The sequence below is a fragment of the Onychostoma macrolepis genome, chromosome 22 (assembly GCF_012432095.1).
Source record: "Onychostoma macrolepis isolate SWU-2019 chromosome 22, ASM1243209v1, whole genome shotgun sequence".
Taxonomy (NCBI): Eukaryota; Metazoa; Chordata; class Actinopteri; order Cypriniformes; family Cyprinidae; genus Onychostoma; species Onychostoma macrolepis.
The window spans coordinates 32074735-32100313 of record NC_081176.1 but is presented as its reverse complement, the minus strand read 5'-3'; the positions used below and the strand labels follow the sequence as shown (position 1 = coordinate 32100313).

The window sequence follows — 25579 nt, the reverse complement described above, 5'->3', positions numbered from 1 at the left end:
TTCTACAGTACACAACAATCCATACTGATTACAAATATACAGAAACACATGATATAATAATCCCCCTCCCCCCCCAAAAAAATAACTTGCTTAACGTAATACATTGTTACACAATAAGAACAATGACAGCATAACTAAAGTAAAAAAATAAAAAATCTATATAAAAAAAAAAGACAAAATGGCGCGAATCTGTTTCCTTCACAAAGGCGGTGTTTCTGAAGAACACATAACTACTTTATTTAGCTTCAACACGACTAATTCTATACGATTGAACACACTTACAGAATAAATACATGGTACATGATTCAAATATCTTTAGATGAGAAACATAAATTAATCGTGTAGGAAATAAATATGAAATGCATATTTAAAAGTTCAACAAGCTCCCCATTGCCATTATTCAGTACTCAAGAGAAAGATGAACATTAAAGGGAGGTTGAGACAGTAAAGGTGTTTCTGTCGGAGCAGTGTGAGATTTTCAGAAACAGTTTTTATTGCGGTTGTGTTTCAGTCTGTGTGAGAATGAATCTCCTGAACCCAGCTGTGTGTCCATGAAGAGTGACCGATCAATGCATCATCCTATTCATTTCAGCTCGGGAGACTCATCTGCTGATCTGAGGTGTTGTTTAGTTTACAGTATAAGAAATATATATAAGATATTCATTCATTTACTGATGTGTATTTAATACATTAATACATATTTACAAAAATATTAAATATTTGTTTAACTACAGTAAAAAACATGAAGGACCAGAATCACATTCAGCAAAGAAGAACTTAGACTCCATTTTCAAGGTTGGTTTTGTGTGTGTGTGTGTGTGTGTGTGTGTGTGTGTGTGTGTGTGCGTGCATGCGTGTGTGTGTGTGTGTGTGTGTGTGTGTGTGTGTCTGTGTGTGTGTGTGTGTGTGTGCGTGCATGCGTGAGTGTGTGTGTGTGTGTGTGTGTGTGTGTCCATCGCAATAACCCTCTGGGTAAAAGTATTAATAAATGGGGAAATCTACAAAAAATAAATTCAGGCTTGACTCTTGTGTGTTTCACTTTCTCTGTGACTGAATGGAGGTTTATTGTTTGAATATTCACTATGATTTCAGGAGCTTGAGCACAAAATCATCTCTGAGTTGAAAAGTTTTAAGAGACTACTGAGTCCAGATTACCCAGAATGCTCTGAAAGAGACCGTTATGATGACGAGGGTCATAACAGAGTCAGAGAGGGGCTTCTGAAGATCACACTGTTGATCCTGAGGAAGATGAACCAGACAGACCTCGCTAACACACTACAGACCAGTAAGAGCTCTGATCAGCAGATTATAACGTGTTTTTATTATGAATCTTCTGTCTTCAGTCACTAATGTTCCTGAATCTCACGACACAATCTAATATATAACATATCAAACCTAAAAACCAGTTTCTAAAATATTGCTCTGCCAATAACAACAATTATTTGCTTTGATCAGAACTGATGCCTGTGTATCAACAAAAACTCAGATCCAGACTACAGGATAAATATCAGAGAATCAGTGAAGGAATGTCCAATCATGGAGACTCAACACGTCTGAATGAGATCTACACAGAGCTGTACATCACAGAGGGAGGCAGTGGAGAGGTCAATAATGAACATGAGCTGAGACAGATTGAGACAGTGTCCAGGAGACCAGAGACACAGGAGACACCAATCAGCTGCAACGACATATTTAAACCCTCACCTGGACGAGACAAACCCATCAGAACTGTGCTGACTAAAGGAGTCGCTGGAATTGGAAAAACAGTCTCTGTGCAGAAGTTCATTCTGGACTGGGCCGAAGGAAAAGCCAATCAGGACGTTCATTTCATATTTCCACTTCCTTTCAGGGAGCTGAACCTGATACAGAAAAATCTCAGTCTTGTGGATCTTCTGAACCACCTTCACACAGAAACCAAAGAATTGAAATCAGCAGATTATGATGAGTACAAAGTCATGTTCATATTTGATGGTCTGGATGAGTGTCGACTACGTCTAGATTTCCAGAACAATCGTAGCTTGTCTGATGTAACAGAATCAGCCTCAGTGGATGTGCTGCTGACCAACCTCATCAAGGGGAACCTACTTCCTTCTGCTCTCCTCTGGATCACCTCTCGACCAGCAGCAGCCAATCAGATCCCTCCTGAGTGTGTCCACCAGGTCACAGAGGTACGAGGATTCAACGACCCTCAGAAGGAGGAATATTTCAGGAAGAGAATAAATGATCAGAGACTGGCTGATAGGATCGTCACACACATCCGATCATCAAGAAGTCTGTTCATCATGTGTCACATCCCAGTCTTCTGCTGGATTTCAGCCGCTGTTCTGGAGAGGATGATGGGTAAAGCAGAGCGTGCAGAGATCCCCAAGACTCTCACACAGATGTTCACACACTTCCTGATCTTTCAGACCAAACTGAAGACACAGAAGTATGATGGGAAATATGACATCGACTCTGATCAGGTTAGAAAGACTATTCTGTCTCTAGGAAAACTGGCTTTTGAACAGCTGGAAACAGGGAACCTGATCTTTTATGAGGAGGACCTGAAAGAGAGCGGCATTGATGTCAGAGAAGTGTCCGTGTACTCAGGAGTTTGTACCCAGATCTTCAGAGAGGAGTCTGGACTGCAGCTGGGGAAGGTGTACAGCTTTGTTCATCTGAGTATTCAGGAGTTTCTTGCTGCTTTATTCAAGCTGCTGTCCTTTTCTGAACAAAACACAGGACTGAAGAATGAGTTCAGGTCACCAATGACCAGTTTACTGAAGAGAGAAGTGGACAAGGCCTTACAGAGTGAGAACGGACACTGGGACCTTTTCCTCCGGTTCCTTCTAGGTCTCTCACTAGAGTCTAATCAGACTCTCTTACAAGGCCTCCTGAGAAAGACAGTAAGCAGCTCTCAGATCAATCAGGAAACAGCTGAATACATCAAACAGAAGATCAGAGAGAATCCCTCTCCAGAGAAATCCATCAATCTGTTCCACTGTCTGAATGAACTGAATGATCGTTCACTGGAGCAGCAGGTACAAACATACCTGAGAGGAACAGATGACCGTCGTCTCTCTAGAGTCTATCTGTCTGCTGCTCAGTGGTCGGCTCTGGTGTTTGTGCTGCTGAACTCAGAAGAAGAGCTGGATGAGTTTAAACTGAGTAAATATGATCCATCAGAAGAATGTCTCCTGAGGCTGCTGCCAGTGATCAAAGCATCTAGAAAGATTGAGTGAGTATTTTACACTGTCTTTGTTTTATTGACTTTATTGTGTACAGTAGGCCTGTGTTTCTCTACACTGTTTCTGTATATTTTGAGGTCTTTATTTGACACTCAGCTAACATCACAGAGCGCTCTACTAATGACCTGAAGTGTTGAATCAAGTGTGTTTGATAAGAGAGATTCATCCAAACTGTGCAAAGATGAGGTGCGTGTATGTGTGCGTGTGTGTGCGCGCGTGTGAGTGTGTGTGTGTGTGTGTGTGTGTGCGTGTGAGATGATGTGTCTCCAGGAACAGGGCTGTGACTCTCTGATATAAATACAAATACTGGATTAGAATAAAACAAATGTTTCATTTCAGAGACACTCAGAGACATTTACAGTCACACACAGCTGTATTGTGCAAACTGTTCATAGCGATGTTTAGATAACTAGATAAGAATTCACATGTTCACGTTTTTTGAAAATACCCAGCAAGCGATCGCATCCCCGGATGGTCTACTATTTCAGGCAGATTTCTGAAGTGTGGATCCGTGCACCTCTAACGGCTAATATTGCCCACAATCCATTGCGCTTTAACAAAGTATTTAGTTCAGAACTACAAACACGGATAATAAGTATTAAAAAACTACAAACATGACGGATGTGTGCGACGGACGGTTATATGAGGGGTACCAGCAAGCTATTTTGCGTTTAAAAGACGTCTAATAGCCGTTCAATCACAGCCCTGACGTCTAGACTAAAACAAGACTGAATTTGGGCTGTCAGTGAACATTTAATAAACGTCTAATAATATAAAAATGAAAAAAATAAAATATTTTAAATAACTTAAGATATTTAAAAGAAAAAGAGCATGTGATCACACTTAACATTAAAACATTCTGGATAAATGACAACATAAAAAAAGATTAACCCTTTTGTTGGTTTACTTATTTTAACAAATAAAACAACCAACCAACAGTGAACTTAAAGGAAGTTATTAATTATTGGTTTTATTTCTTGTTTAAAATGCTTCCCAGCTGCGTTCCTCAAGTTCAGCTCTGTTGCTGCCGGGAAGCTGGTTATACAATACAATACAAGAGCAGAGAGGAACATCAAGTGAAGTATAGGCTGACAAAGTCAGTAGAGATTTAATTTGTACAACCTTATCATTAAAAGATCTCGCAAAATCCTCACAAAGCGAATCAGATACCTCCGGAAAATGATTAATAGTGGGATTAAGAACAGAATCAATCATTGAAAATAAGGCTTTGGGCCTAGTACTGTTACATAAAATTAACTCAGAGAAATATTTACGCTTAGCAGCATTAGCAGCTCGCTGAAATGCCGAGAGGGAGTCCTTGAGGATTTCATAAGAAACTTGTAATCTATCTTTGTTCCACTTACGTTCAGCCTTCTACAGGTCTGTCTGAGTGAGCAGTGTGTCATCTAACCAGGGCTTAGAGGCGTGCTTATGCTTTTTCTTCTTAAGGGGAGCAACAACATCTAAAATATTAGAACAGGTAGAATTAAAACAGTTTAAATGTTCAACAGCATCTAGATTGCTTAAACATGAGTCCATGTCCTGGTTAGCACGTAATTCAGAATATAAAACTGTAAAATCCTTGCTAGAGCAACCGGAAAAGACACGAGTCAGCCGTGCACGAGGTTGATGCTTATGTGTAGTTCAGTAGAAGGTACAGAAAGTAAGATTGGCAAATGATCTGACATGCCTGAGTCTAAGATGTTAATGTCCAATACAGGCAAACCACGTGATAAAATTAAATCCAGAGTATGACCCTGAATATGAGTGGGGCCCGACACCCACTGATCAAAATCAAATGAGTCAATGAGACTTCGAAACTCTTTTGAGAGTGGTTTAGAGTCACAGCATACATGGATATTAACATCTCCCAGGATTATGATTTTGTCACGGCTAGTAACAATATCCTCCAGAAACTCAGCAAACTCGTTGAGAACATCTTTGTTTGGCGGGCGATAGATCAAGGCAAACACCACTGAGTAGTTCGGCTGAAACAACAGCACTTCAAAAGTGCAACGAGGGCTAGTTTTTAAACAGCGGCAGAGAGAGTTTTTAAACACTGTTATCACAGCATCTGCCAAATAAGAGAAAACATTAGCATAAGAAAAGCTTTTTTGACAATGTTTTACTTTAATTACTCTAATTGTGACACGGAGTCATTCTCTTTTGCTTGGATGTCTACTAAAAACAAAAACGAGATATATATTGTGTATCACCATTCAGTGTATTAAAAAAGAGAGAGAAGCTCTCTGGTGAATGTTGTGTTTTGATTCGTTAAACAATTGGAATAATTTTGTTTCTCAATTACAAGTTGCCTATATTTAGGTCACGACTACCAGTAAGTAACACTTTTTGATGCCGTTGGTATAATAATCAATATTGACGGCATACAGACAAGTTGTCCGCTGGGTCTGTGGTGTTCTGTGCAGGTGCATCATCTGCATTTATGGTTAATTCAATTCAGTTTTATTTATACAGCCCTAAATCATAAATATTATGTCATAGCACTGTTAATACCTAACTCAAAACACAACATTTCAACATTTAATATATATACTGTATGTAGATGTACCAAACATATACTACCAAAAGAAAAATATACCATCTGACACATTTAAAAACATTGAACAGTCTTCAGTCTGTGTATCACACTAATGTGTTGTTAGTGTGTTAAATGGTGAGTGCTGTGCTAGACACACGCCAGCAGCCTGATGTTGTTGGTCCTCTGGAGGGATCTGGAGAGAGCAGCAGGTGTAGTGAAGACAGACAGTGCTGTGTTCTCGTGGAGCCTGTGGTGTCCTGCAGTATTCCTCTCTCAGAGACGCCATGAGGCCTGATGCAGACGCTGGAGAAGCAAACACAAGTTTAGATCACATTCACTGCTGACCAGGCTTCTCCACTCGGCCTCCATCACATGGAATAATAGGTTCCTAAACATGATAACAAACAATACAGATAAATAATGAACACGTGTAAAAATGAAAACACAGATACAAGACCAAGCAGGAATGTTCTTTATGGTTTGTTGTTCGCCCGCTGCGCTCCGGCTGGTAAACTTAGTGCTCATCTCCTCCTAGAGCTTTCAAGCTAGAACCACCAAACTCAGCCCAGCTCTTCAGACCTCTTCAGTCTGACTCGAGCTGCTGTATCTCTTCAGACTGATCGGACTTACAGTTTTCATAAAAATGAAGATTAAAAATCATAAAAATCCCATAGACTTACATTGACGGAATGTTCAGATGAGCCAAGACTATTCAAACTCCAACTGTCAAAATTCAAATGTAAACAAACTGAAGCCCATTACACTCAATCAAGCTTCCCTTCTATGTATTATTTCTAATTCATTCAAACACCTTGCAATCACTGCTGGCTTTGCTTACATTATTGAATATCATACATCTCACAAGTTTTTCTGCCAAAAAACCACATGTATCCAAATTCAAGGTTATTTGGGCTAGAAGTGGGTTACACATAGCCAGACTATGTCGGGTCTATAGTTAACGGAGACGGTGAAATGACGGCTGTTGCTTGCTGGGTATTTAACTTACAGATCTCAGTTTAAGTTTTGCTTCAGTTTTCTATTCTATTCTATTCTATTCTATTCTATCAATTTAAATGCTTTAGTTTGTTTTGATATTATATTATGTTTGGCCTATATTATAAACCTAATAAATAACTGACCTTGTTTTTTAATAGAGTCTCTTGCTCATCAAGGCTTTATTTATTTCAAAAATACAGAAAAGAACAGTGATATTGTGAAATATTATTGCAATATCTAATATTGGTTTTCTATTTTAATACATATATTTTATAATATAATTTATTGCTGTGATCAAAGCTGAATTTTCAGCATCATTACTCCATTCTTCAGTGTCACATGATCCTTCAGAAATCACTCTAATATGCTGATTTATTATCAGTGTTGCTTTTTATACGCAATATTATATAATACATACATATATATATATATATATATATATATATATATATAATACGTTGATCTACAGTGAAACTGTTGTGCTGCTTAATATTTTTTGGAACCTGTTACTTTTTTCTTTGATTAATAAAAAGTTAAAAAGAACAGCATTTATTCAAAATATAATTTTTTTCTAACAATATAAGTCTTTACTTATTTTAAATTGCAATAATATTTCACAATATTATTTTGCGAAATAATATTCAGTATTTTTTATCAAATAGATACAGCCTTGATGAGCAGAAGAAACTTCTTTAAAAAACTTTACTGATCCCAAACTTTTAAACGACAGTGTATTATACTGTAAAACATGTTTTCTCAGGTAACCTAAAATATACATCATTTAGTTACATCAAGGGTCAAATCAAATATAAATAGCACATAAGTTACACACTTTTTTGTGTGTGCGCTGTACAAGGTATGAAGAATGCTTTTGCTCAGGTGCCCGAAATATCCGCCCAATAGAGAAAAGTTTTGCTCAGCAAGAAAAGAAAAGAGAGGAAACATTGTTTATGAGGACATTTCCCCATTTTTCAAAACACTTATAAATCACACATTTTTAAAGTAAAAATGCACAGTTTCCTTTAAGGATACGCTCGCCAGCCGTCTGACAAAAATACCACAGTATTCAGGCGTCAGACATAAGATTTGACTCGTTAGACGTCACGGTCACGTGTCGGACGTAGCAAAGAAAGGATTTTTGGTAACACTTTCTATGAAGCCCGTCTTTATAATACATTATAAAGGTATTCTTAAGGCATAACGTACGTGTGAATAAATACATTGATAATCATTTGTCTTTCTCCTGTTTTGCTCCAAGCAAGGCTTTAAGGTGGTAATGATCATGATAACAGCAGCTGAATTACACATCTGTCTCCTACGACTGCGATCATAAGACTTCAGTAGATATCAACACATGAACATAGATAATAGACGATAACATTTGACGAAAATGTGTCAAACTGCGGTAGACCAGAAACAAAACATTGTCAAATAGGCCTATGTATAAACATTTATTAACTATTTATCAATAAAATAGACATCTGCTAATCATACAATTATCTACTTTTCAGAAGTTAGGTCTACTGTGCCGTGATGCATTAATTATTACCAGTAAGTTCACATGTGCTCTGATTAACATTTATTATATTCTGATATTTTATTTATATGGTTACTGTGAATATATTTGGAGAAAAGCTGCATGTTAGTCGCTGAATAGGGCTTCATGATTTGCTTTTGATTTTTAGGTGATATTTCTTGGTAAGTGAATTATAAACAGTGAAAAACACTCATAGGTAGTTATTTATGCAGTTTATTTTATTATCAAAGCCTGTGTGATAACATAACCTGAGGCTAAAAGCTGTGATATTAATGTTGTCCACTAGAGAGAGCCACAGGATTCAGAATAGGACTATTTGAAGCTTATTTATAAAAATCAATTTCCATACTTTTGAACAGAAATAAATGCATAGAACACTTTAATTTAACTCTGATGTACTGACCGTATAGTTTTATATAATCAGTGTACATTGAAATCTGTGAATCTTGTCCCCAAAATTTTCCAAATGTTTTGTTTTCTAATAAGCTGTCTTACAGTTTTCTCGAATACTAACAGAATTCATGAAACAATATTAATATTAATATTAACTGCGAGCAGACCGAGTGTCAATCAATGCACTGGAGAATACAGCGAACATAAATAAAGAAACAAAGTTGCTTGTCCGATTTCCCTAACAAGCAACCATATTTTTTTAAATAAGCCCAAAAACCGCGACTTTACAAAAAAGCCCAAAGTCGCGTATAATACGCGGACTTGGCAACTGTGACCAGCACCCCTCTCCTGTCAGATACGAATGTGCTTAGTTAGCAAAGTAAGTTCAGTTATCACACCCCATATGTGTGTGTGTGTGTGTGTGTGTGTGTGTGAGAGAGAGAGAGAGTGTGAGTGTGTGTGTGTGAGAGAGAGAGAGAGAGAGAGAGAGAGAGTGAAAGAGTGTGTGTGTGTGTCTGTGCACGTTTTTGTGACAAATGAGGTCATGAATGTGTATAATGACAAGGTGACTTTTCAGGACATTACTCCATGTCCCCACTTTTCAAAACGCTTATAAATCACACAGAATGGAGTGTATTGAAAATCTGAAATAGCACAAAGTTTCCTGTAAGGGGTATGTTTAGGTGTAGGGTTGGTGTAGGACAATAGCACATACAGTAAGTACAGTATAAAAACCATTACGCCTATGGAGAGTCCCCATAAGGATAGCAAACCAGACGTGTGTGTGTGTGTGTGTGTGTGTGTGTGTGTGTGTGTGTGTGTGTGTGGTGAGTGAGTGAGTGAGTGAGTGAGTGTGTGTGAGTGAGTGAGAGAGAGAGTGTGTGTGTGTGTGTGTGTGTGTGTGTGTGAGAGAGAGAGTGTGTGTGTGTGAGTGAGTGAGTGAGTGAGTGAGAGAGAGAGAGTGTGTGTGTGTGTGTGTGTGTGAGAGAGAGAGAGTGTGTGTGTGTGTGTGTGTGTGAGAGAGAGAAAGTGACAGTTGAGAATCAAATTCATGAACATTCCGCCATTTTAAGTCTATGGGATTTTCTTTGCCTGCTTTTTCGTCCGCTGTGCGAACATCGTAGGTCCGATCGCTTAGAAAAGATACAGCACTCTTCTCCTCAATGAGCCGGTCGATTTGACATCTCATTCATGGGTCTGTGATAAACGGTGAATGAACTTAACTCATCTTTATTTTTTCTGTGTTTTCTCTGCAGTCTTTCCTTGTGTGGTATTACAGAGAAAGGCTTTGCTGCTCTGAGTTCAGCTCTGAGATCAAACCCCTCACACCTGACTGAACTGAGTCTAATACACCAGGAGACTCAGGAGCGAAGCTGCTCTCTGCTCTACTGGAGGATCCACACTGTAAAGTTCATTTTTTCCTCATTAATGTACACACAGCACCCCATATTGACAGAAAAACAGAATTGTTGACATTTTTGCAGATTTATTAAAAATGAAAAACTGAAATATCACATGGTCCTAAGTATTCAGACCCTTTGCTGTGACACTCATATATTTAACTCAGGTGCTGTCCATTTCTTCTGATCATCCATGAGATGGTTCTACACCTTCATTTGAGTCCAGCTGTGTTTGATTATACTGATTGAACTTGATTAGGAAAGCCACACACCTGTCTATATAAGACCTTACAGCTCACAGTGCATGTCAGAGCAAATGAGTATCATGAGGTCAAAGGAACTGCCTGAAGAGCTCAGAGACAGAATTGTGGCAAGGCACAGATCTGGCCAAGGTTACAAAAACATTTCTGCTGCACTTAAGGTTCCTAAGAGCACAGTGGCCTCCATAATCCTTAAATGGAAGACGTTTGGGACGACCAGAACCCTTCCTAGAGCTGGCCGTCCGGCCAAACTGAGCTATCGGGGGAGAAGAGCCTTGGTGAGAGAGGTAAAGAAGAACCCAAAGATCACTGTGGCTGAGCTCCAGAGATGCAGTCGGGAGATGGGAGAAAGTTGTAGAAAGTCAACCATCACTGCAGCCCTCCACCAGTCGGGCTTTATGGCAGAGTGGCCCGACGGAAGCCTCTCCTCAGTGCAAGACACATGAAAGCCCGCATGGAGGACTCCAAGATGGTGAGAAATAAGATTCTCTGGTCTGATGAGACCAAGATAGAACTTTTTGGCCTTAATTCTAAGCGGTATGTGTGGACAAAACCAGGCACTGCTCATCACCTGTCCAATACAGTCCCAACAGTGAAGCATGGTGGTAGCAGTTTACCATCCAACCTGACAGAACTGGAGAGGATCTGCGAGGAATGGCAGAGGATCCCCAAATACAGGTGTGAAAAACTTGTTGCATCTTTCCCAAAAAGACTCATGGCTGTATTAGATCATTTCTAGCCACTCCCCACCAGACCAACTTGTTCCCCTAAAAATGTTAAAATACATGCATTAAATGTACAAATACTAATAAAAATTAGCATGCATTAACATGCATATCTACCTTACTATACACATTACTTCTATATCTCAAGTTTAATTACAAGCAAGATCAGGTTGTTTGAAGATAAGTAAAAAGACATGCCATAAAGTTATGAATTAATAATGCTGTGTGATGTCAAATGAAACAAGATTCCACATATAAATATGTTTAATTTATATCTCTTTCCTTTTCCCTCCAGCTATTACCTTGTATCAACCATGAAATCACATTTTATTTTTAAACAACAATGTATGGAAAAGTTAAGTCACCCTTATTTATATGGTGCTTTTAAAAATTCAGATTGTGTCAAAGCAGCTTTACAGCATTAAATATGGAAATAGTGTGTCAAAATGCAAAAGGACAATAGTAAACACTCAATTATCAGTTAAAGGCAGTTCATCACTGATTCAGTGATATCATCCAGATCAGATCAGTTCAGTTCAAATAGTATCTGTGCAATCACGCAGAGGATATCGCTGGGAATTAATTGAAAACATAAAATGCTCATCTTTGGAAATACTTTATTTCTTGCCGTTCACAACAATTTCCAGTGAAAATACACCACATCGTGAGTATGCATATTGGTAAAACAAGCCATGAGGCTGTATTTATTAACACTGGACCATGTGCTTAAGTTCACTTGAAAAGCACCAGCAGAACAGGGAATCAAGTTATTTGTCAACTAATAACATGCAACATAAAGTAAGATTATAACACAATTTTTCCATTATAATCCATTATACAAGTACTTAATGTAAGTGTAATGTACAATGTGCTTATAACAGAGTATCTGCAGGATTTTTAAAACCAAATGTAAGACTTTTAAAGAGCTTTTTAAGACCTGCACAAATAAAATGAATACCATGAGTGAATGAAAAAAAGCATGATTTACAGTTCAGAGACAAGATTTTCACAAAAACAAAGTTTTATAAAATGATGAACTTCACATTTCAACAACTTTTAAGAAAAGAGATGTGTCAAAAGTATCATATTAATTTAAACAATTACCAATCATTTATATTAATATAATAACATAAAATATCAATTTATTTATTTATGTTTTATTATTTATTTATATCAATTAATTGTTTAGAATTGTATAAAGCATTAGCTTACTGTTGATCTACCAGTTCACGTTTACAAATGCGTGTTAAAATATTGCGTGTAAAGTATTTGTAGATTTTTTTATTTGGTCTGAATAACAATGCCAATTAATTTTCTGTCAGCAGGGTTCTCTGGTAACGGCATCTACACAAAGCAGCACAGCATCTGACTTTAAAACATGCAGGGCTCATTTATTCAATGAAATCACAGCCTTTTGAAGTTAAATCGTCACATGAAGCTATTATAAAAATCATGAAAAAAATCGTAATTAGGACTGTCTTATAGCATTTAAGACATTTTTATGGCCTTAAATTCGATATAACTTTTTAAGGACCCGCCGAAACCCTGTAAGGACAAAACTGACAGTGACAGACCAATTATAAACAAAATAACCATCTTTAATAAAGAATCTGTTATGATATTTATCTTCTATGGTGCAGTAATATAAAGTTACACAACAGTTATAGTCACCATACCCCATACCCCTATATCCTATAAAACCCCTCTGGACAAAAGTCACAGACCCTCTGCTGCTGCTGCACTGCAGAATAAGCAAATGTGGGGAAAATGCAAGTAATGAAGAATGAGATTTTACATTTCGGCCTAAATGTGGTGATAGAGGAAACATCATGAGGTCACCAAAGCCATCTTCATGAATTTGTTTACCAGATTTCACGACACATCTGCCCAATAGACAATATCACACTTTACATTCTGGTCTGAGGGTTGTGCTACAGGGAATATCATGAGGTCAACAAAACCGACAGGATTCAGTGCCAGTTCAATATCTGAACGTCTCACTAGGACCCATCTTGGACGTCTGTGGACGTGCAAAACTAGTTCAATATCTGAACGTCTCACTAGGACCCATCTTGGACGTCTGTGGACGTGCAAAACTAGTTCAATATCTGAACGTCTGACGGGGACCCTCTTTTAGACATCTTATGGATGTACAAAAATGGTTCCATATCTGAACGTCTCACTAGGGGCCCTCATGGATGTCTGTGGATGTGCAATATAAACTTCTAGTAATTCTCATCCAGCACCCATATGTGTGCTCTCCCCACTGCCCTTCTCCCTGTACACCAGGCATCCTCAAATCTGGCCTCCTGCAGAGTTTAGCTCTAACCCTAATCAAACACACCTGAGCATGCTCATCAGAGTCTTCAAGATCATTAGAAAATCACAGGTAGGTGAGTTTGATCAGGGTTGGAGCTAAACTCTGCAGCAGATTGGCCCTCCAGGGAAAGATTTGAGGAACCCTGCTGTACACCAACGACTGCACATACTGACCCCTCCGTCAAGCTTGAAGTTGACAGATAACATCACACTCAGCCTCATTCAGGACTGTGACAAGTCTGTTTACCAACAGGAGTTCAAAAAGCTGTCTGTCTGGTGCAGTCACAACAACCTAGAGCTGAACACGCTCAAAATAGTGGAGATGATCGTGGACTTCAGGAGAAACTCCACTCACTCTCCATCATGGACAGCACTGTAACGACAGTGGAGTCATTCAGGCTCCTGGGTACCACCATCTCTCAGGACCTGAAGTGGGACATTCACATTGACTCCATTGTGAAAAAGGCCCAGCAGTGGCTATACTTCCTTCGTCATCTGAGGAAGTTCAACCTGCCACAGGAGCTGCTGATACAGTTCTACGCTGCAGTCGCCGAATCTGTCCTCTGCACTTCTATAACTATCTGCTACCAAATCTGACCTTAGGAGACTACAGAGGATAGTCCGGACTGCTGAGCGAATCACTGCCCCACTCTCCTAGACCTGTACTTATCCAGAGTGAGCAAAAGGGCTGGCAAAATCACTCTGCACCCCTCACATCCAGCACACTCCCTCTCTGAACTGCTGCCGTCTGGTCGACGCTACAGAGCTCTGAGCACCAGAACGACCAGCACAGGAACAGTTTCTTCCCAGTCAATCCATCTCATGAACAGTTAACTTTACAATAAACGTCTAATACACTAGTTATACATTCATTTATTTATTTAACACACATTATTTACATTTCCTTGCATTGTACTTAACATACCTGTGCACACAGACACCATCTATCTTAATTTTTTGTATATTGTATATTATTTCTTTTTTTTCTTTTATGCTTTAAACATTTTTTGTATATATTGTAATTTCCTATTTACTTATTTTTTATTATTTTTATTATCTGTGTCTTGTCACTGTCATTCTCTTTGTAGTGTGGAAGCTTCTGTCACCAAAACATATTCATCGTATGTGTAAACATACCTAACAATAAAGGTCTTTCTCTTTCTCTCTTTCTAAATTATCACCGTAAAATGTTTAAATCACAGTGATAATGTTTGCTTTAGTTCTACATCAGTACCCTTCATTAATTCCCATGGAGTGCACTTGAATATTCCCAAAACTGTGCAACCCTAATTACTATGTAATTGTTTATTTCACTAAGACCCATGGCATAAGCTGGCGTAGCCAGAAGGCAAACCAAGCAGATGTGTTATGCTGCAACATGTAGGCCAATGTTGTGAATAATATTTGGACCAAAATGTACCTGGTCTTGTCCCAAAAATGTCAAATATTTTAATGTAGGTGTTTTCATACAGTCAGACTTATAGCCAGTTCCATCATTCCAGCATCAAATAAGGTCATGAACAATTTTAGTCTATTTTCACTTTTTTTAAGAATGGTTGTTTGAAGTCTTATGAAGCCAAAATGATATAAATTAATGCCCATAAAATGGGTGTTAACTTTAACGTTCTATCAATCCCAAGAGATCAAAGATCTCAATTTGTATTTGCAGAGGACATGTTAAGCTTTCAAAATGTAAACAAAAAAACCCCAAAAAAACAGAAAATGCACAGAATTGGCAAATATTTAATTTCGTCGGACTCTTATCCAGCAGCGTATCGAAATTGATTCAGAATCGCCACGTCAATGACGTCAGATGTAAAATCAACTGAAAAAGTTCCTGCAGATGTACGATCGATCGAGACGCTGACACTGCCATCAATCTGAACACAATTTGAATAAAGCAAACAGGTGAGTAAAAACAAACAATTTGATGTGTTTTCCAGTTAAGTTTAGATGACATCAGATGCCGATCAATATCTGAAAATACTTTTTAAAAACGGTGGTATTTTGCGCAGGCTTTCCAGGCCCATCACATTAACACAAATATCTCGACCCGATGTCTTGGTTTCAGCATGTTTTGAACAATATTTTTACTCTAAATATGATCATAACCAATTGGGGTTAACCTTCCATGAGACTTTGCGACCGTGGACGCACAATTTGCAGTTTAAAATTTCCATGGTTAATATTACGTAATACCTTGTTAGTATCACATAAACGCTTGGATAATGATAATGAATAATGTCTGGATAATCAATCATTGTGTCATATAGTCGGACAGAAGACTGAAAATTAACCCAATTTTTTTATGCATATTATTGGTTAAGTAATATTAACTAAGAAATTTTAAGGCGCTTTAAGTGTTTACCAGGAGAGTAACTTAACTTATTGGGTTTGGCGCCAGTTAAAATATAAAACACTTAGCAGCGTAAGTAATCTTGAAATGAATCGGATCTGTATATTTAATTTCAGAGCGACATATTCTCATTTGATCCAATAAAGATATAATTTTATATAGTTTTGTAATGAATATTCTTCTTTATCTCTTTCAGGTTGAAGCACAAGGCTTAAAGAGGTAAGTTTCTGTTCAAGCAGAAAGCCTTTACCTTTATATATATATATGTAATAGGAACTAGCTTGGTTTGAGCACATATTGTACCCTCTTCCTCATTAAACCAAAAAAGGATTGATGACATTTTTTGTGATGACGTAAAATCAATTAAATTTATAGTCCGTCTACATCAGTGGTTTTCAAACTTGTTCCTGGGCACCCACAGCTCTGCACATTTTGCATGTCTCCATAATTTACACACCTGATTCAGATCATCAGCTTATTAGGAAAGGGCTCCATGAACTCAAATCAGTGCGTCAGATAAGGGAGACATGCAAAATGTGCAGAGCAGTGGGTCCCGAGGAACAGGACTGAAAACCACTGGTCTACAGTACATCACATAAAGCTTGACTGGTGCATGACTATGAAATTATATTCATACATACAGTTAGAGCTTAGAGAACTGTTGACATACCAAAACATTTTATTTGAAGGAAGCACAGTTCAGAATCTGACTCAGGATCAAACTATATTACAGATGGCTTATCTAAAAGCATGGCGAAAAAGGAAGGCAGAAATGGATGTGGTACTGCATTCTGACACTGATGATGACCATGAAAGTCAGAGATCAGTGACCGATAGATCGGCCTGTGGATTACATAGCAACCAGGCAGACACTACAAGCAGTTTTGAAAGTATTAATTCGGCAACTGACAGTTTGACAACAGATGAATCAGACTTTGTGGACTGATGTGGAGTATGTGTCTTCTGACTCAGAAAAAGAAGATCTAAATGATGATGCTGAATTGGATTTTCCCGATTTAGAAGAGAACTTAAGACAATGGTCTACAAAGAACAAAACCACACAAAGATCCTTAAATGAATTATTGGCAATATTAAGAAAGCAAGGACACCTGCTACCGAAGGATGCAAGGACACTCCTTGCTACACCACGAGCCGTAGGATCTGAGCCGAAATGTAGTGGGCAATACATTTATTATGGGTTAGAAAAGGGGATTTGTCGTTTACCAAGTCAGACAACGTCTTTCACACATGATCATGATTCAGTAAACCTCAGCATCAATATTGATGGTGTCCCACTCTTTAAAAGAAGCAAAGTCCAGTTCTGGCCAATATTGGCGAAGTTTCACAACTTTGAGCCATTTATGGTTGCTCTCTTTTGTGGGGACAACAAACCGTATCCTCTTGAGGAATATCTTGATGACTTTTTGATGGAGTGTAAACATCTCTCAGAGAATGTGTTGATTCATGAAGAGAAGACCTACACTGTTCATGTAAAGCATTGATCTGCGACGCACCAGCAAGAGCTTATCTGAAGCGCATTAAAAATCATAATGCCTATCACAGTTGTGAGAGGTGCATCACCAAAGGTGCTTACATCACAAGAAGAGTGGTATTTAATGAGCAGGGATGCACCTCGCAAACAGATGAAGCTTTCAGTGCAGTAGCTTACAAGAACCATCAAACTGGTGTCAGCCCATTCATTGCTGCAGGACTGTCTTGTGTTAGCTCTTTTGTCTTAGACTATATGCATATGGTCAACTTGGGAGTGGTTCGACGGATGCTAATATTCTTGACTCGGGGCCCAACACTTTGCCGCTTATCTGTAAGGCAAAGGCAAGAAATATCACAAAAGCTAAACAGACTGCGAGGAAAGATGCCTAGTGAATTTGCTCGGCAGCCCGGGTTTAGAAGACCTGGACAGGTGGAAGGCCACAGAATTTCAGCAGTTTTTGTTGTATACAGGACCAGTTGTGCTAAAGAACGTGTTATCTCCCGAAAGATACTACCATTTCCTGTCCTTGACAGTAGCTATGTCAATTATGTTGGAGTCAGATGAGAGCACTCGCAATTCATACCTTCAGTATGCCCATGAACTCATGTCGCACTTTGTCATGCGCTGTGCTGACCTGTACGGAAAGTATTTTTCAGTTTACAATGTACAGGGCTCCAAACAAAAAAATCGAGTAAGGAGCCATTGGCTCCTATAAGAGAAAACTTAGGCGCCAAATTATTTTTTTAGGTGCCACAGAATAAACGCATTTTATTTATTTGTTTTTGTAACATTTTGACATTTCAATCATACAGTCATGTGTTTGTCTACTCTTTTCTTGACTTTATCAGCATTTTAATCCATCTTGTAGATGACCTGGGAACTAAGGTTCACTTAAAGTGGGAACTAATCGTCTTTTCCAACTTGAAATATACAGTCACAAAGAATTGTTTATTACACAGAATCTGTACCAATATCATGGACCATAAGAACTTTTAAGTAATTGCAATTTAATAAATTTAAGTTGGTCCAACTTAAAATAAAAAGTGAACAACACATTTTCAAACTGTTATTTGTCAGTGTAACTCAGAATTGTCAAGTTCACTTAATGTATTTCTTTAATTATGCATTAAGTTGGCGCTTTAGGAGCAAATATAGCGGCTTCTCCGAGATAGGTATAAACGGAGGTTGGAGCCAGCTCCAAATGGGCGGGACTTGTTAATATTCCCTACACCAAACTCGTATTTATTCAATGACATCATTGCCTTTTGAAGTTTAATCCAGCTGTATCGAGGTTCTTGTCTTTCCATCCCCAACTGTAAGACCTCTTGAAATTATAATTAAGACTTTTCTTATACCATTTAACATGTATAAAATTTACGGCCATAAAAAGTTTTAAATAAGTAAATTGAGAGTTTTTAAGGACCCACAGTATTTAAGTTAGCCCGCTGGGAAGGGCAGTGGTACATTTTGGTAGCCCAACTGAAAAACGCAATGGCCCCGCAATTTTGCGAGCCCTGGGTTTCCTCAGTTTTTTAAAGAAAAGTCAACTGATCGCTTTTTACAGTGTTAGTTTGGGCTCCTCCTCAATGCATCCTATAGAAATGTTGTCAAATCTCTCACACATCCAGTCGGTTTTTGCATTTTTTATCATGTAGACAACAGGTTAAGTAAAAATATTAATATGCAAGAGTGAATAAATAAAGCAAAATGCTCCTCTTTATAATTATTTTTCTAGCTGACTGATGAGCTTATGGATGGCCAGTGGTTAGGTATTGTTACGTGGCATTGTTTACAAGATTTACAAGATTTCCACATTTTGACATTTCAATCATACAGTCATGTGTTTGTCTACTCTTTTCTTGACTTTATCAGCATTTTAATCCATCTTGTAGATGACCTGGGAACTAAGGTTCACTTAAAGTGGGAACTAATCGTCTTTTCCAACTTGAAATATACAGTCACAAAGAATTGTTTATTACACAGAATCTGTACCAATATCATGGACCATAAGAACTTTTAAGTAATTGCAATTTAATAAATTTAAGTTGGTCCAACTTAAAATAAAAAGTGAACAACACATTTTCAAACTGTTATTTGTCAGTGTAACTCAGAATTGTCAAGTTCACTTAATGTATTTCTTTAATTATGCATTAAGTTGGCGCTTTAGGAGCAAATATAGCGGCTTCTCCGAGATAGGTATAAACGGAGGTTGGAGCCAGCTCCAAATGGGCGGGACTTGTTAATATTCCCTACACCAAACTCGTATTTATTCAATGACATCATTGCCTTTTGAAGTTTAATCCAGCTGTATCGAGGTTCTTGTCTTTCCATCCCCAACTGTAAGACCTCTTGAAATTATAATTAAGACTTTTCTTATACCATTTAACATGTATAAAATTTACGGCCATAAAAAGTTTTAAATAAGTAAATTGAGAGTTTTTAAGGACCCACAGTATTTAAGTTAGCCCGCTGGGAAGGGCAGTGGTACATTTTGGTAGCCCAACTGAAAAACGCAATGGCCCCGCAATTTTGCGAGCCCTGGGTTTCCTCAGTTTTTTAAAGAAAAGTCAACTGATCGCTTTTTACAGTGTTAGTTTGGGCTCCTCCTCAATGCATCCTATAGAAATGTTGTCAAATCTCTCACACATCCAGTCGGTTTTTGCATTTTTTATCATGTAGACAACAGGTTAAGTAAAAATATTAATATGCAAGAGTGAATAAATAAAGCAAAATGCTCCTCTTTATAATTATTTTTCTAGCTGACTGATGAGCTTATGGATGGCCAGTGGTTAGGTATTGTTACGTGGCATTGTTTACAAGATTTACAAGATTTCCACAGTTTGACACAGAATGAGCGATTACATGAGACATTTCAATAAGTGTAGGCTCTCTTATAAAATAGCCTACCTTTTGATATTAATTCACATTCATTTCATACTATAATAGAGAAAGATATAATGGGTTCACTTGCCGCTTGAACTGAGGCGCTAAAGCGATTACACCTGCCGCATTAAAGAGCGCCAAAACCGTATTTATTTTATGAATTTTGTTGTGAATTTGGCAGAATGTTAAAGCTGATACTTTGTTTATTAAAAAGTAACAAAGCACAAAACGTATTGTGATTACAGGACGGCAAGTGCGCTGCAAACAGGCTAATATGAAGTTCACGCATTTACAGAACTCAGCATATAGACTAAAGATCTTGATAACAAGAAGCCATATTAGCAGCGGTGCACATGAGTTTTTCAGCCTGGCTCTCATATGAGAACCTGGAGATTTGGTTTGGTCCTCACACGAGTGTGACCCATAAAATATAACTCTAAAATTATTAATAATAGTGATAACATTATTGCACTTTATTTCGTTTTTTTTTGTTCGTTTTTTGTAACTAAAAATAATGAACTAAATAATCAAGTGTGATAATACAATTTTATTTTAAAATAAAAAGGGAGTATTACATACAAATGCAATTATTTTATAGTAAACAAAAATAAAATGCTAATATTTTTATTATTATCATTATTTTAATTTTAATTTTCATCATTTTCAAACGTAAAACCAGCTAGCTTTTATTTTGGCGGGTTGCCGGCAAGTAAGTATGCGCTTCCGGGTTTAGCGCTGCTGATGGAAGAGCGTCAGTGAACGAAATGTCACAGTTTTGCTTTGAAAACGGCAGCGGTAGCCTGGATTGTGCTTTCAGTTTGGATAGAAATCTTATACAGTACAGTTTGTCGATCTAAAATGGTAATTGTGCATTAACAGCCGTCAACCATGTCGATACCCAAATGCGCTGTCAGAACTTATTAATAATTAATATTTCTCATAGGTGAGGCTATTTATATCATAGGCAGTGGTGGACAGAGTACTGAAAATTTGTACTTAAGTACAAGTACTGTTACATTGCTGAAATAATACTCAATTACAAGTAAAAGTACTGGTGTAAAAACAGTACTTAAGTAAAAGTACAAATTACTCTTCTCAAAAACTACTCAGAGTACTAGTTACTAGTTACTTTTTGGCCAGCGATATTTAATGATTTCCGTATTCATTCATATCAAAGATCTATGTGGATAATAGCTGCTTTGAACAAAACCCACTTTTAACTTATTAACAAAGTACGTGAATTAGTGGTCATGATACAGTTATTTCTAACTTCAATACCTTGAAAAATATCAATATTAAGGTCCCCATGAACCGAACATTGCAGCTGACTTCAGTGTTGTGATGTATTTCCAAGTGAGACAGAATACTGAGTAAAGGACGGGGTTTTATTGTGGTGCACCTCCTCTCCACCTCTTGCTCAGAGCAGATTCACGGTTGGATATGAGTGGTTAAGAATATCTGCTTGTTACGTCTGACATCACGCTTCACCACTTCTGGGTCCTAACGCTCTGCCAGACGCCCCGAGAAAACAACAAACTGCTAATATACCCCACGATGTCATGTAATACTGAAAAATTATAACCCTAACCTTTATCTCCATACTGAAATCCCAGATGTCCAGACAGTGTTTATAAAATATTAACACTGTCTAAAACTAAATAACTCAAATATTAGTGTCTGGGACACTGTGAGCACGGAGACTGTAGTGTGCACAGCAATATTTTTATACGCTTAGCTTATATATGTAGTATTAAATAGTGCTCATAAATGGTTGTTGAGATGGCATTCTCAAATGAAGTAAGTAGAGGCATGGACCCAGAAACTGCAGTCCTTACGTCAGACTTAACAAGAGGATTCTCCCCAAGCTGTCAAACTGACGTCATCAGAGCGAGAACGCCATTCCAGAGCAGAAGCACATTTTCAGGTTTTGATTAAAGATTACGATGGCAGACCGTTTTTATTTATTTTTTCTCTGTGTATTGACTTGCACAGTTTAATTGTTCACCACAAGACTAGTAATGTGCACTAAAAAGTAAGTAGGGTCATTTTTGATTTCATGACAACTTTAATTTAGATTAGATTCAACTTTATTGTCATTACACAAGTAAAAGTACAAATTACTCTTCTCAAAAACTACTCAGAGTACTAGTTACTAGTTACTTTTTGGCCAGCGATATTTAATGATTTCCGTATTCATTCATATCAAAGATCTATGTGGATAATAGCTGCTTTGAACAAAACCCACTTTTAACTTATTAACAAAGTACGTGAATTAGTGGTCATGATACAGTTATTTCTAACTTCAATACCTTGAAAAATATCAATATTAAGGTCCCCATGAACCGAACATTGCAGCTGACTTCAGTGTTGTGATGTATTTCCAAGTGAGACAGAATACTGAGTAAAGGACGGGGTTTTATTGTGGTGCACCTCCTCTCCACCTCTTGCTCAGAGCAGATTCACGGTTGGATATGAGTGGTTAAGAATATCTGCTTGTTACGTCTGACATCACGCTTCACCACTTCTGGGTCCTAACGCTCTGCCAGACGCCCCGAGAAAACAACAAACTGTGCTAATATACACCCACGATGTCAAAAATTATAACCCTAACCTTTATTTCCATACTGAAATCCCAGATGACCAGACAGTGTTTATAAAATATTAACACGGTCTAAAACTAAATAACTCAAATATTAGTGTCTGGGACACTGTGAGCACGGAGACTGTAGTGTGCACAGCAATATTTTTATACGCTTAGCTTATATATGTAGTATTAAATAGTGCTCATAAATGGTTGTTGAGATGGCATTCTCAAATGAAGTAAGTAGAGGCATGGACCCAGAAACTGCAGTCCTTACGTCAGACTTAACAAGAGGATTCTCCCCAAGCTGTCAAACTGACGTCATCAGAGCGAGAACGCCATTCCAGAGCAGAAGCACATTTTCAGGTTTTGATTAAAGATTACGATGGCAGACCGTTTTTATTTATTTTTTCTCTGTGTATTGACTTGCACAGTTTAATTGTTCACCACAAGACTAGTAATGTGCACTAAAAAAGTAAGTAGGGTCATTTTTTGATTTCATGACAACTTTAATTTAGATTAGATTCAACTTTATTGTCATTACACAAGTACAGGTACAGGGCAACGAAATGCAGTTTAGGTCTAACCAGAAGTGCAATAGTAGCAAGTGCAGTATATACAATGGTTGAATAAGTGCAGGACAAGGATATGTACTGAGTATATGTATAAATATATATAGAAAGATGGTTATTAATATAAACAGAATTTACAGGTGAATATGTATAGTGAATAAATATACAGAAATTACAAGTGAATATGTATAGTGAATAAATATACAGAATTTACAGGTGAATGTGTATAGTGAATAAATATACAGATGGCTATTACTATAGGCAGAATTTACAGGTGATATGTACTATCAATATAATATATATACAGATGACTGTTACTATAAACAAGGTGTAAAAGTGCAGTGGAAGTGATTAACTGTACAAAATATTAATGTAAGCATTGATAATGTAACAACAGTCGGCAGTGCAAATGAGCATAGTCCAATTTAGGTATGGTAGTGCAAGATACAAAAGTAAACAGTTGTTACTGTGATAAATATTTACATTCAGTAGTGCAAATAAGGCAGATGTGAGGTAGGAGAGAAGAGTTAATAATATATGAGGAAGTGGATCAACGGGGGGGTAGAGTTCAGTAAAGAGACAGCTCTGGGGAAGAAACTGTTCTTTAATCTGCTGGTCCTGGTCCGGAGGCACCTGAAACGCCTGCCGGAGGGCAGGAGAGAAAACAGTCTGTGGGCTGGGTGAGAGGAGTCCTTAAGGATGCTGCGAGCTCGATGCAGACAGCGTTTCCTCTGGATGTGTTCGATGGCAGGTAGTGGAGTCCCTGTGATGCGCTGGGCAGTTTTCACCACCCGCTGCAGTGCCTTGCGCTCCGCAACAGAGCAGCTCCCATACCATACTGTGACACAGTTGGTCAGGATGCTTTCTATTGCGCAGCGATAGAAGTTCACCAGGATAGCTGAGGAGAGCTGATTCTTCCTCAGTGTCCTCAGAAAGAAGAGGCGCTGGTGAGCTTTCTTGACCAGGCTGGAGGTGTTGGTTTTCCACAACATGTCCGCCGAGATGTGGATCCCCAGGAACTTGAAACTGGAGACACGCTCAAGAAGTAGTGAGTTCATTTGTATAAGTCAGGCCTATTTGAGAGCTTGCGTCCAGTTTTCTGCGATTACATGACTGTGTTCTCATGTTACAATAAAGCGCTCGCCACATTTGGTCGGGAATGATTAAAATGATCCGGAATACCTGCGATCCCATGCGGACATTCAGACTCTGTAACTGACGGGAGGCGGATGGTGTCAAACTCTCTGTCGGAGAGGAGAGAGATATCGGTGTATCGGTGTATAGACGGTAGATACTGTGGAGAATGAGTAATGGAACCGTATCATATTTCATTATCGGTATCAAAATATAGATATTTAGGATAACACCACCATGTCATTTGTTTCTCCAAACTTTGAGTCCATAAGTTACACTGAGCTCCCTCACGGTCCGATCAGCTCCTTCAAAACCTGCTGCAGCGGTTCAGATATCAGGGCTTTTATTGGTCCGTTTATGATCGGATATCTTTATTGGCTACTGAAGTGCCGACAAAGGTTTGAATATGAATTCAAATTGTGGGCGTACTCAGTAACAAACTATGATTTAAAAGTAACGAAGTAGATTATTTTGCTAAATTTGTACTTAAGTACAAGTAAAAGTACAGCTTTAAAAATTTACTCAAAAAAGTACAAGTGCCCGAAAAAACTACTTAATTACAGTAACGCCAGTAGTTGTAATTCGTTACCTCCACTGATGGTATAAAACACAGCATTTGAAGGTTGGCAAGTTTTATCTTAATTAACCTCTATGTAAGGGATGGCCAAAGTTGGTCCTGGAGAGTTTTTCTCCAACCTTAATAAAAACTCACCTGCCTGTAGCTTTGTAACTCTTAGACCTTGATTAGCTTGTTCAGGTGTGTTTGATTAGGGTTGGAGCTTAGTCTGCTTAGTCGGCTCTCCAGGACTGACGTTGGCCACCTCTGCTCTATGTAGATGTGTCCTACACTATTTTTACATAAGTCATGAGTTTAGAGCACTTAAAGGTGGACTCAGATTTCTGAAAACACAACGTCTGATGTTGGAGCAGACCGTGCACAAAACACAGCCAATCAGCAGTAAGGAGTGTATACACTCACGATGATGCAGTGTGTGGGGTGAGGAGACAGTTCAGCTCAGTGAAGACAGACTAGAGAGATGAATATACTCTGTGTCTTGTGTCATATTCGCTTGTTTGTTCATTTGTTCGGGGCTGTCAAGATAGAGATGTGATCCTTTTGGGTGTTTGTTTTGGTGATTTCAATATCAACAGCATTTCTCAG

General features: G+C 38.1%; 1 protein-coding gene and 1 pseudogene across 2 annotated transcripts in view; one reads left to right on the top strand and one right to left on the bottom strand.

Moving 5' to 3' along the window:
* LOC131529982 (NLR family CARD domain-containing protein 3-like) overlaps positions 1-13380 on the top strand; it is a 257033-nt gene extending 243653 nt beyond the window's left edge. Inside the window, exons 4-8 of one of the 2 annotated variants that reach the window (XM_058760041.1) lie at positions 512-619; positions 735-795; positions 1093-1285; positions 1456-3217; positions 9952-13380. In XM_058760041.1, coding sequence (XP_058616024.1) covers positions 512-619; positions 735-795; positions 1093-1285; positions 1456-3217; positions 9952-10168 — 2341 coding nt within the window. In that variant the 3' untranslated portion in view covers positions 10169-13380. The remainder of the gene's footprint in view (positions 1-511; positions 620-734; positions 796-1092; positions 1286-1455; positions 3218-9951) is intronic. The other variant, XM_058760043.1, reaches the window with a different exon arrangement.
* The window catches only part of LOC131529977 (NACHT, LRR and PYD domains-containing protein 12-like), a 274625-nt pseudogene that overhangs the window by 175495 nt on the left and 73551 nt on the right, over positions 1-25579 (bottom strand).